Source organism: Populus trichocarpa, chromosome 13, assembly GCF_000002775.5.
Source record: "Populus trichocarpa isolate Nisqually-1 chromosome 13, P.trichocarpa_v4.1, whole genome shotgun sequence".
In the NCBI taxonomy this organism is placed as follows: Eukaryota; Viridiplantae; Streptophyta; class Magnoliopsida; order Malpighiales; family Salicaceae; genus Populus; species Populus trichocarpa.
In genome coordinates this window covers 1,839,257-1,851,997 of record NC_037297.2, presented here as the reverse complement: position 1 = coordinate 1,851,997, position 12,741 = coordinate 1,839,257, and the positions used below count along the sequence as shown (strand labels likewise).

Here is a 12,741-nt window from a genome sequence, read left to right as displayed (position 1 = left end):
TCATTTCGGTTCTTGTAGTTTAAATAATATTTTGAATATGTTAAATACTTTAAATTGATCTATCAAATTTATTTAAATTGAAAAGAAAGTATTTTTTAAGTGTTAATTAAGATTTTCAACCCCTATTAATTGATCAAAGCACACAAATTTATCTATTTTACGCGAGAGAAAAACTCTATTTTTCACATAAACACTATTAAGTATTAATTTAAAAATATAACTTGATTAATAAAAGTTAAGGAAATAAAAAGCTACTCTTCCACTTTTTAGTCAAATAATTTTTTTATTAATCATAGAAAACTATCATTTAATAAAATTAATTAGTACAAATTGTATTTACATGGTTTTTTATTTATTTCAAAGTTATTAAAATTCAAAGCCAATATTATCTTTAGTTTGGAGGACTTAAGAAGACGTTCTCCCAAGAAAAAGAAAAGACTTGCGACCTCGAATTTAGAGATGACTATTCAACTAGAGACTCCATGCTAGATGTTGACAAGTCCTGCGAGTCTTGGCTGGATCAAAAGTTAATCTAGCGTAAAAACAATTATGTGGGCGCAATTAAATTTTATAGGAATGATAAAAAATTTTAAATGCGAATTGAAAGCTTCATCCTAGTATTTAATAAAATTAATCAATCTCTTAATAAATACTAAAAAAATATTAATGATAAACAAAAACTGAACCAAAATACTAAGTAATGAATACATATAAAAACAACATAATCTTGTGACGTGTCTTATGCTACTTAATATCTTTGTTTAATTATGTGTTAATATTAAAAAATAATAAAAAATAAATCAATACAAAATAATCTTGCGAGTCTTAAGAACTCGCTCTATGTCATATTCCTTTACATGGCCTAAGTCTCATATCTAATTGTGTTGGAGTTAGCTCAACATGGCCCGTTCGACAATGCGATCCCTAATGCTATCTATTTGCCTTACTCAAAACCAAATTCGGCTTCAATTGTTTTTCAAGTCGTCGTAGTTTTAACATTTGCCTAACCTGATCAAGCTCAAATGTGAAATAATAAACTATACAAGGATAAAATAAAAGAAAAAGTTTAGGGAGTAAAATTAAAAAAATAACATATTAGATCGATCATGGTTAACCTGAGATAATCCGTTAATTCATGACTTAGGTTATGAACACGACCACAATGAGCTAATTTGGTTTACCCATGAGTCCTTTTCTTTTCCCTTCCTTTCTTTTGTCCTTGGTTAAGCTTTTATTGGGCTCGAATGAAATAAAATTTAAACATGAATTGAAGAGTTGTCAACGAATTAGAGATCAAATTTAAAAATTAAAGAATTATCAAAGAATCATGGACAAAATAAAAAAATTATTTGACACGTGAAACACACCCTTCACCGTGGAGGGAAGCTCGTTGCTTGGGAGAGGCGCATGTGGCTTTCTCAGAGCTTTGATAACAGCTTTTTTTGGTGTTGTTAAAATCATTTTAACAAGAGCTTTTTCCTAGATGAAGCGTGGCGGCAACTGTCCTCCAACAAGGTTGTGACGACCCTTTCTTTTTTGTTTTCTTTTCTTCTTTCTCTTGCCCCCTCAGTTTTTGCACCTAATTTCTTCTCTTCATTCCTTTAGGGACGAAAAAAGGCACACATATTTTCTTAACATCAATTTAGGTTCATTGATCTCTTTTTTGTTTTTTTTATCAAGCATAGAAACTCTGTTTTTTCATAAATCAAACATGAACCATATAGCAAGGCATGGTATTATTGCCCCCTTAAGCTTCTCACAATAAATCAGTTAAAATAATTTATCAAACTCAAATGTGAAATTAATAACAAACTATCTAAGAATAAAATTAAAAAAAATGTTCAGTGAGTGCAATAAAAAAAGCACAAAATCAAAGAAAAAAAAACATTGTTGTGTGAAAATGCTATGCCTTTTCTTTCTTTCTTAATCTTAATCTATATCTTAATCGCCAAATTAAAATACTGTTGATAAGGATATCAATAGTGATCAATCTATTCGCAGTGTTAAGATCCAAAACCAAGGGGAGCTGCACCCCATACACATACACATACACTATATACATATACATACACTATATATATACACATACACATACACATACATACACTATATATATATATATATATATATATATATATATATATATATATAAAATGTTGAGCATGTGATAGGAACAGGTGAAAGCGATGCAAAATCTTGAATCTTGATGCATTTATGTCTTGAGATTTTTATTAAGAGGTAAAATTTGTCTCTTGTAAAATAAATGATGAAGAGTCACCATAAACAATAGTGATTCCAAATTCAATAACTCTCCCTTCAACGGTCAACAGATTCCTTCAAAGAAGATATCTACTCTTATCTTACCTGCTCCCCTCCTCTTTTCTTCCCATCCTCCAGTATTATCTCTCCACACTCCACTAATTATACTCTTTTTTTTTAAAAAAGTATATGTGTGTGTTTAATGAATACAAGCTATTCCTTTCATAAATATTATGCTTCTAGAACCATTGTTCTTGACATTAACAGCCCTAAATTTTCCCTTCCTTGTTCGAGAGCTTTTATTTTCCTATCACAATGGGTGTGTGTGCATTTTGCACTGAGAATTTTGAGGCATGCACATATATATTATTTTCTGTTTGGTCCCACAATATTAAAGACTGAATTATGTGTTAGAAGTTGATTGGGTGGATAGCTAGAACGTCTACATGTAATTTCAAACGATCCATAATTTGGTCATGAGATTGTGAAGATTCATGAAGCACTATCTCTAGCAACTTCAACCCAAATATTCAATCATATCTTAGTTGATTAGCTGATACGGTTGCTAGAGGGCTGGCAGTTGTTTTCAAGTGGCTACTCGTGAATTTTTTTTTCTTTTTAGTTTTGTCCGAGCCAATACTGTTATATTCACATTACATCTGCAAAGCATCATCTAATCTTTGAGAAAATCTTAAATAATAATCAATTTCTCAGCTTAATCTACAATCAAATTCAAAATTTTCAACTAACCACTCAAGAAACCGAAAGGTACAACTCAACTATTTAAATTATTTGATAAACTTTGTGTTAATTTTTAACTATAAAGTTTTTTTTATTATGATTCTGACACTTGTTGCGAATATATGTATGGAGTAAATAGATAAAGTCTCGAATCTCAATAATCAAGGAAGTATTTTTCAGTGAATTTTCAAGTTTATATTGGACAGATTATCCAGAATCAAACCCATTCACGTAATTTTGTTCTTACACTTGCAAAAAAAATTTATGATTTTTTTAAAAATATTTTTTGAGAAAATCTTTTGATTACATACAAAACAATATCATAAGAAGCAAAACCATTTACCAGCTTGACCGACAGCAAAACCTACTAACTATACATAATTACCCTAGACAATTTGCCTCTTCTTTTCATCAAATTCTATGCCCTATGGTCAGAAATGCTAGAAACCTATCTCCCACTAATGTACAAATCTCCAATTATAAGGAGAGACTAGTGGTAGGGCATTGCGTGAACTACATGTCTTTTGTCCTGACCCCTCCATTGAAAATGATTTTTTTCCTAGTATTTGGTGAATTAAAAACTAGGGCCATCTTGGCTTCATATCTAATTGATGACTGTGTGCTGTACATTCATTGTTCATTCATGAGACTTGTTCGATGGGTAACTATCACTAGCACACCAAACCATGTGACCAAAGCTTGAATGCTCCGTCACCTATGATCTAAAGTTTAGGTTGACGAGCTGAATTATCTACCCATTTAGGCTTATAATCTACACAAGATCTTGGGAGCAACATCTAGAGGATTCATTCCCTTGAATGCACTAGACTAGTCATCTCGGTTTGCTTTTGAGAAGAGAATAGTGTGCGAATCAAAACTTTATCCAAATCACGAATGCTGTTCAGCAATTTGCATGCTTCATTCTGTTGTCCATAAGCAAATATCCCTTTATCATTGTCACTACAAACCAAGTCTTATGGGACCCAAAGAGAATTGGCCACCACAAAGTTTGCCCCATTCAATTGTGTGTTCAATGAAGAGAATGCAAATTGCAAACCCATTAGAGGACAAGACTAGGGCACTGTGTCATCTCGGGGCTGCAGGCCTAAACGAGTTCTGCATCATTATCTCATTGCTATTTTTTCTCTAGGATAGTTTGGAGATTCAGTAAAGAAGCTGTGGTCAACTTGGTAATGGATATAGAAAAAATCTGAGTAACTATTTGGGGTGTAAATAGAAAGGACCACTTCTTTGGCTGCCTCTTTTCTTGATATGGTGACGTCCAAAGTGGGACCATTTTTTTTTTTTAGCTGGATTTCTTGCTAGTAATATAACTGCTAAGGCAGCCCACAAGCGTACAAATATGCAGGATGTCTGGGTATCCAAAGTAGAGACTTGAATGAATGTCACCATCTAAACCCCACTAGTGTTGCACATCAAAATTTGCAGTGTGGTTTTGGCTGTTTCCTCTCTCTCTCTATCTCTAGAACGCATGTACAAACATGTACTCACTTATCTGCCGACAAATAAGAACTGGAGTATAGGAAGAATACAAAAAACTTATCTGGAAAAGTATGGGCAAGCGGCAAGCACCAACACCACCGTGAGAAGTGAGAACTTGAGCTATGGTATGCAGTTGTGCGGAGCCACACCCTGCAGATCAGCACCACCGAAAGAGTGATGCAAAGTTTTTGAGGGGTTTAGAGACTGCCATGCAGAGTTCATGTGCCCTCTTTCGAATTCAAAATCTAAGAGTTCTTGCTACATGGCCATAAAATAGCATACCAACAAAAAATCCCAACATTCAAGTACACATACCCGAGACCAAGAACCTGAATTCGCACTGCATGAGAATAAAACGATCCACCAGATATCCCTGAATCTGTAATTGGACATGGATAACAGTTGTTGAAAGCATTATGCATCTTACAGAAAAGGCAAAAAAAGCATATTGATAACGAGATCATTTCAATTTATTTTTCTTTATTCTATTTTTTCTTTTTCTTTGAAGAACAAATAATGTTACACAGCACAGAAAGAACCTTTCCACACAAATCGTTGGTATTTGGACATCAATTTACAACATGTACATGAGAATTAGAAGGGCAGAAGCCTGGCATTTACAACGGCAGTAATATATCTGCCAAGATTATCTCACTACTCGTATCAATCTGTCAGTAGCATTCCATTGTTGAAAAGGCAATTATTGCCATATTTATCAATTAGCTTCTAACCACCCCCATTAGGCCGATTTTTTCAGAACAAATTGAACTGTAAGGAATGGCAGCTTGAACCAAGCAGAACTTGAAAACAGGAAAACCGACATCAACCTGTCAGCAAAATAAAAAGAAAACTTCATCAGGATGGGGTATGAGCTAATTATAGCACAGCCCGTGCTGACAGCAGAAACAACTTTATCATTGAAGTTAAGTGCAAACAGTTTGAGAATCCAATCAAAACTAAATACAATGTAGATTGTGAATAACGTCAAAATATAATTCAGGGGAAACAAGAAACTGAGAAGCATGAAATTGTACACACACAATTAAGCAACCGCTTCCTAATTTTAGTGTTCATGTTAATTTTTCATGATATAGAAGAAAAACTTTTACATGAGTTCCAGATTCATACCTTCTTCGGAGAAAGAAAAAACACCTCCAAGCATGTCGTCGTTGTCACCATCTTCCTCGGATTTATCTACATCACAAGGACTGCTGTTGTTGTCCACAAAAGTAAGAACTTCAGTTGATTCTTGACATTCTTTCAAGTCTGAAGCTTTACAGTAACCCTCTTGGAAAAAATGCTCAAAATCTTGGGAATCGTTTGCTGGTCCCTCATCTATAATGTTCATACTCAAATCAGAACGATTGGAACTTATGTTTGAAGCTTCACTGGTGACACCACTTTCTGATGACTGAACTTCTTTTGCAATCAATCTTTCAGCAGTAAGTGGACCATTTGTTAAAGATGTTACATTGCTATTGATAAAATTACTGTTCTCGGCAGAAGTAGCACCTATTTGAGTTTGTTTGAATGAAATCGAACCACTATCTTTGTTAGTAGAGCTTTCATATAGAATAGGTGATGCCAACAAAGAAATCCCTCCTTCACCAGCATTAGAATTAACAGCTTGCATCATCGGGGGATAAAATTTTGTTGATGATCCTGGTGAACATGTAAAAAGAGTAAAACAAGTCATTATTTCTAAAATTCATAAAACATTGACTTTGAAAAGTGTCATACCGCCATCTGAATTTGGAACAGAACCAGGTGAGACAATCTCAGAGTGGGAAATAACAGCATCTTCAGACTCTTTGACTCCACGAGATCCAGAAGATAAGGTCGAGTATCTTACGCCACCTTGAGCCCTGCACAAAACAAAAGGTTGAGTCACATCTGAGATGAACATGGTTGACAAGAAAATTTTGGACATGTTATTTAGATGGATATTCTACACTATTCAGCCATTTCCTACTACAAAATGGATGAAAATCTTAGACGAGTAAAACAAACTCTGAACAAAATGGATGAAAATATTTTGCTAAATCTCCCATACATTAAGAAGCATAAATCATTTGTTGCGTGTCTACCTGTTTTTCAATTCTTTATTTGAAAAAAAAATTAACATTCTAAAGTGTTCTTCATTTAATGCTTCCATTCTTCTGAAGATTGCAAAAAAAAAAAAAATGGCAACGAGCATTGCAGTGGATGTGAAAAATAGACAAAATTAAGAAGCACAAAATGGAATATCTGACAGGGATCCCAGCAGGAAATATGAGCTAAAGCAATAAGCCCTATAAGAGTGTCAGGAGTAAGAAAATTTTGCCTTCGCTCCATGAAATCAATATTCAGCAAAGAACAAGCCTTGCATCTTTTTTTGACTCTTGCACAATTAGCAAGCTCAATAAGATAGAATTTGCAAACAGCTTCGAACTTACCATTACTATAAAAGAAAAAGTTCTAGAAACAAGTGGGGTGTAAAGCACTCTTAAAATAAAACGAACAAAACACCTGAATATGGAAAAAATGAACAAAGGTAACCTCACTAACAATTATTACCCAGTTGCCATATCTACAATGCTGAAAAACTTGTGAATTACCGTTCACTCCATTCAGAGGTCCTGTGAAAATGGTCAAAAACAGGCAGTAGGTCCCTCCGCCTAATCTCAACCTCATGAACAGGAACCTTCTCCAGTTCAATCTCTTGACCAGTTTGATCTTCAATGATGTTCTCTTCATTAGGCCCCAGATGACTCATTGCATAGAAATACATCTGTGACAAAGGGAACAGAAAATAAGCAAAGTTGAAACATGATAAGCAGAAGCGCTGCATAATGATTTTCTGAAAAACACCTTAGATTTCTGCCAGAGTGGAATTCTCCAAGAGCTCATCTGCACCTCTGCATTGGAGAGATACAAATGAGATGGTTCATGGGACTTCACCAACTGTGAATGCCCAATACCATCATCTTCACCATCAGACATGTACATGACCGTCTCTTTAGTTTCTTGTCCCCTACGAGTGATTCCAGAAATGCATTCCTCTCTTTCTGGCCAATCTGCTCTTCGGCAAACATCCCACCATTGAACAGATTCAACATTAACTCGTAATTCCTCATCTTGCATCTGCACTGAAGATGCTGGCCCATTTCTTGAAGCAATGTCACTTGGCTCTCCCCCCACTGATGAAAAAAGTTTATATTGAACTACATGACCACAAGGAGTGTAAACCATTAGGTGATCCAAAGAGTTAACTTTTCTCAAGTGAGCAGGTTGCGAATCTTGGGGCACACAACTATGGAAAACAGCAGCTATGGCGCCAGATGGAATTGATGCCTTTCCTGATCCAGAAGATGCAGCATGGCTAACTGTGTTGAGCCATCCAGAGTTGTTATTTTTTATTCTGCTCACCACAGAAAGGGTAACAGGCGATGGCGGTGATGAAGAAAAAGAAAGCTGGTTTAACAGGAAAGATGGAGTGGACCACCATGGTAAGGATACAACAGGCAAAAGAGCTGGCCCATCAACATGGGAATTATGTATTTGAAGAACATTCTCACCGCCAAAAGGGGAAAGCACAAAAATATGGCAAGTTCCCCTGGACGAAACAATGGCAATCCACTGACTGTAATGACTAAAGCAAATGTCTTGTATAACCTGTATGATAAACGCAAAGGAATACATCTCCGTAAAAATAGAAGAAAAAAATAATGTTGGGGAGACGGAGGAAACAGAAACATACAGCTGGGGTAATGCCACGATGGAGCTTGTAAAGGTGCACATGAGAAGAGCTCCAATCAAAACTCTTAGCACCTGGTCCACTTTGAGAGCAGGATGGCATAATCCGAAAAATATTTATATTGTTCCCATGAATAGAGGCAGTGACCAGAAGTGTACCACTTGGATCAAAACATAGAGCAGAAATTGGACTAGTATGAGCTCTAAATTGTGATATCACAGCTCTGGAAACAAAATCTTTCACAACAACCTGCAATAGAACACTTGATTAAGAGAGAAAATATTTGAGTTACACTTGAATACTGACAGATGCTTTCCGTCACATGCCTCCAGTACTTAGTATGTCTAAAAATTACAAAGCCACACCTGTACAATAGAAATAAATGCAAAATAGAACTTAAGCCAATAATTTCATCGGAAGAATGAAACATATAAGCCAGGACATGAAAACTAGTTTTTAATTTCCAGTCACATGATAGCATAATATAATTGAAATTCCAGTTCTCAGCTTGTCAAAAACTAACCATTCCAGCAGTATCTGAATCTGTTGAATGTGTTGCACTGCGACCAACTTTCCAGCTTGAATTTGAAGATACGGGAGAACTAGAACCATCAGGCATAAGATCATGACAGTATCTAGACAGCGTCTTGTAGCCCATGTCTCCCAAATTTATTAAACCAGTAGCTAATTGCTTACTAGATTCCATGGCATACCGAGCTACCAGACTCCCACTGCCTGGTGAACTTGATGGACTGACACCCAGAGGAGGAGTAAGACTTTGTGGACTCAAGCGGCCTGTATTTAACACCAGCGGGTTGTCAGAAGCATAAGCCAACCACCTAGAACCCACAGCCATTGGACCGTATCCAATATTAACCCCACCCATTCCTTGACCTCCTAACTGAGGGACAGGATAAGTGAGAACACTGAATTTGTTCTCAAAAGTGAGAGCATCAAAGCAGTATATCTGCCAGCACAATGAGAAAAAAAGAAGACATTCAGAGAGTTTCAATCACTTAACTCCATTAATTAACCAAACCACAATAAATTTACATAATCTTCTATTAGGGGATGATAAAAGCTTCCACCAATGAATGTCTTCAATTAACTAGTAATGAAGATTATGAGATGATAAAAGCTCCCTCCAATAAATGTCTTCAAGTAACGAGTAATTGCAACCATCCCATATCATTACTCTCGGTTTTCAAACGAACTGGTGAAACTCCACAAAAACTAGCAGCATATACAAATACACTAGAAGTTACTGTGAAAAGCATCTTAGGTAAAACTAGTGCTTACTTGTGTTGCAAGACCCACAGCAACTACACGTGGACTGCATCTGACCATATACACAGTTGAACGGAATCTCAGAACATGAACGTAATTATGAGATCTCAGCGAGTAAAACCGAACAATAGTTGGAGAGATGGCAACATTTCCCGTGTGAGACTCATTAAAGCCATCTCTCCCACTGAGCACTAGGCCTGAGCTCTTTGATTCATCACATGCAACAACCAAGAGCAAAGGATGTGATGCTCTATACCCCTCTCCTTTGCAACCCTCAGACTTTGCAGGAAGGGGCTGCATCTGTAAAAATGTAACCGAATCATCATGTCTCGAGACAAGTTCAGTGACATTAGAGGCATCTTCAACATCAATGACTTGAAAGCCATTGGAGTACCCAACTAAGAGGATGTTCTTAAAAGAACCAGGTCCAAGCTCTAGTTTGTCAAATGAAGCCCAAAGCACCTGTTTCACCAAACCATGGAAACCAAGCCACTAAACATAAGCTTAACAATGGAAATGCAAAACACAGAAAACGTAACAAAAGGAAGTAAAACAAAATTGCAAGACAATAAACAGATTCTCATTGACATAGCAACTCTTTAAAATTGCTGGAACAATAGATTAGCATCATTACACGTCGAAAATACATTTAAAATATCACAACCTAGTGATATAGTCTTCTTTCTCTACCTCCCCACACAATTTTTAAACATCTACATTCTATAAGCAACCTGGTCATCAGAGCCCTCCCATTCAACCCCGTGTCGCTTAATTCCATGACAATTTACTGAGATCGCCAGCAAAGCTAACAAGCAAGCACCAGCAAATCCACTCGCCAATTGGTAAACAACGCGACCTATCGACTTTTCTAATAAAACCCGGCAATTACAGTAATGCCAAGCAAATTAAATCTATTGACCTCAAAAAATAATAAAAAATTCTTAAATTGCCCAAATAATTCATCAGTAAACCCTCAGGCTACTTCAAAAAAAAAAAAAAACAGTTAATTTTTTTTCAAATAAATAAATTATAGTGTCTGTTTGGTTAATAGCTGAAAACCTATGCTACAATCATTATTTATTCAACTTTTTTTTAGCAACGAACAAACACTAACATTAAAAAATAATCAAAAAAACATAAATCATCATAAAATACTAATTCACCTCGTTAAATAAAATAAACTAAAAATCCAAGAAAAAAAAACAAGGAAGGAACTGAACCTGGTCTTTGCGGTCCTGGTGGTCACCGGCGATAGAAGCAGCAACAGAAGCGCTGGCAGACCGGACACCGGAAGAAGCGGTTTTAATGCAAGAAGAAATGAACTTCAAAGAATTAGGAATAAACCGATTGTTTTTATTGTTATTATTGTTGCTGCTATTATTTTCTCCTTTGTTGCTATTATTCTTCATAATAATCAACAGATACAAAAAATTACTAACTCCGAAAGTCACCGGCTACAGGCGATCGATCATAGAAGGTGAAATTGAGTTTAATTATTTTCCGGTGACGAGAAATTGAGAGAGATAGGCTGTGTTTGGTGGATTTTTTTTTTTTTATGAATTTTGACTTTAGAGAGAGAAAGACAGATATAGCGAGAGGGAGAGGGAGAGGGACGGTTTTTTGAGTTCTTTGCTTTGGCTTCGCTTTTGCTATTTTCCTTTTCTTTTTTTTTACTTGTTCTTGATGGAGATGGAAATGTCCGCGCGTGCGTGAAAGCTCTGTTTGTGAGCGCGTGTGGTTGTTTTTTATATTTTTTTTGGAAGTGATAGTTAATTTGAAGTGGAAATAATGCTTTGGGAAATTTGAACGGTGTCCTCGGAGTTCAACGAAATTACAAAATAGAATATTTTTTCCTCACTTTTTTTGGCTTAAAAAATTGATAATCAATTTGGATATAAGTAATATGCTATTTTAACGTGAGGGGGTGTGAAAAATTATATTGGAATATTGAGAGATTAATATATCTAAAATTTTGAAAATTATTTATATTATCCATATAATCCAATTTTAAATAATAAATATATAGAATAATTAATTCGATAAGTCATTACATTTTCTTTCTTTCTTGTAAAGGATAAGCACATTTAATCCCCACAATTCCTTTCTTGTGGGACTTAAACTTCTTCCTCGACTATGTGTATGGTGCTTGGAAGATGAAGGATTTTGCAATTAATTTTGATTTTTTTTCCTTTATATTGACTGACATGGACAACTTATAACATAATGGTAATGGTATATCATAATTAATTTCACCTCAAATGATTTTATTAAGCTAATGGGAGCTAGAATTATGATACATGGTGCTGAAAAGGAAAAAAAAGATGTGCAAAATAGTTCATGAAGAAATCACAACCAATCATTGGTGGGATCCATTTAATTGGCTCATCAAATCAATACCCTATCTTTTTTTTTTGTTTTTTATTCCAATACTTTTATCCTTAATTAATCATATCCATTTTTTTAGGGATGATCATTTTTTGTTTGGTTTGATTTTTTTGGATAAAAACCGGTTCAAACCAGTTTGGCTCGGTTTTGGCCCAGTTTGGCTCGGTTTTTTCCAGTTTTTTGGGTTTGGGTTCGGTTTGGTTCGGTTTTTTGGTTTCAGAGTTATAAAACCGAAACCGAACCAGTCGATTTTTTCAAAATTTTAATCAGTTTTTTTTTCACGGTTCGATTTTTTCAATTTTTTTCTGTTTTTCTCGGTTTAATTGGTTTTTTTGTTTTTTTACCCACCCCTACATTCCCTTTTCATTTCTTTGTTTGAATGCATATAATAAAATCACTAAAATAATTAAGTAATGAAGAGTGGATATTAAAAATTGAAAACAAATATAAAAACTATAAATAATTTTGAATTGAATAGGACTTCATCTTATTATGTTAAATTTGCATTGAGAATGCAAAAACTAATTTTTTTAATCTTTCAAACTTCAATTTATTATCACACCTTATTTTTAATTACAAAAATTTTATGCAATTTAAAATTATGGCATCATGAGTTGATTGAAGGCATCAATAATTTGTAAGAACTACAACGGCTAAAAAGGAATAATAAAAAGTATGAGGGGGGGGTTTGAAAATATCAAAAGCGTAAGAAATAAGAGACGTGGGTAAAAGTAGATGGCATAGGAGAAGACATTTGATTACGTTACGACAACAGGACGAAAGAATATCTTCAAACAAAGATTCCGAATAACCAGAAAGTAAATTAATAA

General features: G+C 34.9%; 1 protein-coding gene across 2 annotated transcripts; it reads right to left on the bottom strand.

Moving 5' to 3' along the window:
- Window positions 1–4,963: 4,963 nt before the first annotated feature.
- On the bottom strand, window positions 4,964–11,171 carry LOC7473312 (autophagy-related protein 18h). 2 transcript variants are annotated; one of them, XM_002318998.4, is made up of 9 exons: window positions 10,747–11,170; window positions 9,539–9,988; window positions 8,763–9,206; window positions 8,243–8,488; window positions 7,354–8,157; window positions 7,101–7,273; window positions 6,244–6,368; window positions 5,632–6,165; window positions 4,964–5,330 (listed from the first exon to the last, which is right to left on the bottom strand). In XM_002318998.4, exons 1-9 carry the CDS (start codon window positions 10,933–10,935, stop codon window positions 5,326–5,328), a joined length of 2,970 nt encoding a protein of 989 aa, XP_002319034.3. In that variant the 5' UTR covers window positions 10,936–11,170; the 3' UTR covers window positions 4,964–5,325. The 2 variants fall into 2 exon arrangements, with proteins under 2 accessions (XP_002319034.3, XP_024439437.2); XM_024583669.2 differs by lacking the exon at window positions 4,964–5,330 and having other exon boundaries at window positions 5,376–6,165; window positions 10,747–11,171.
- Window positions 11,172–12,741: the final 1,570 nt, after the last annotated feature.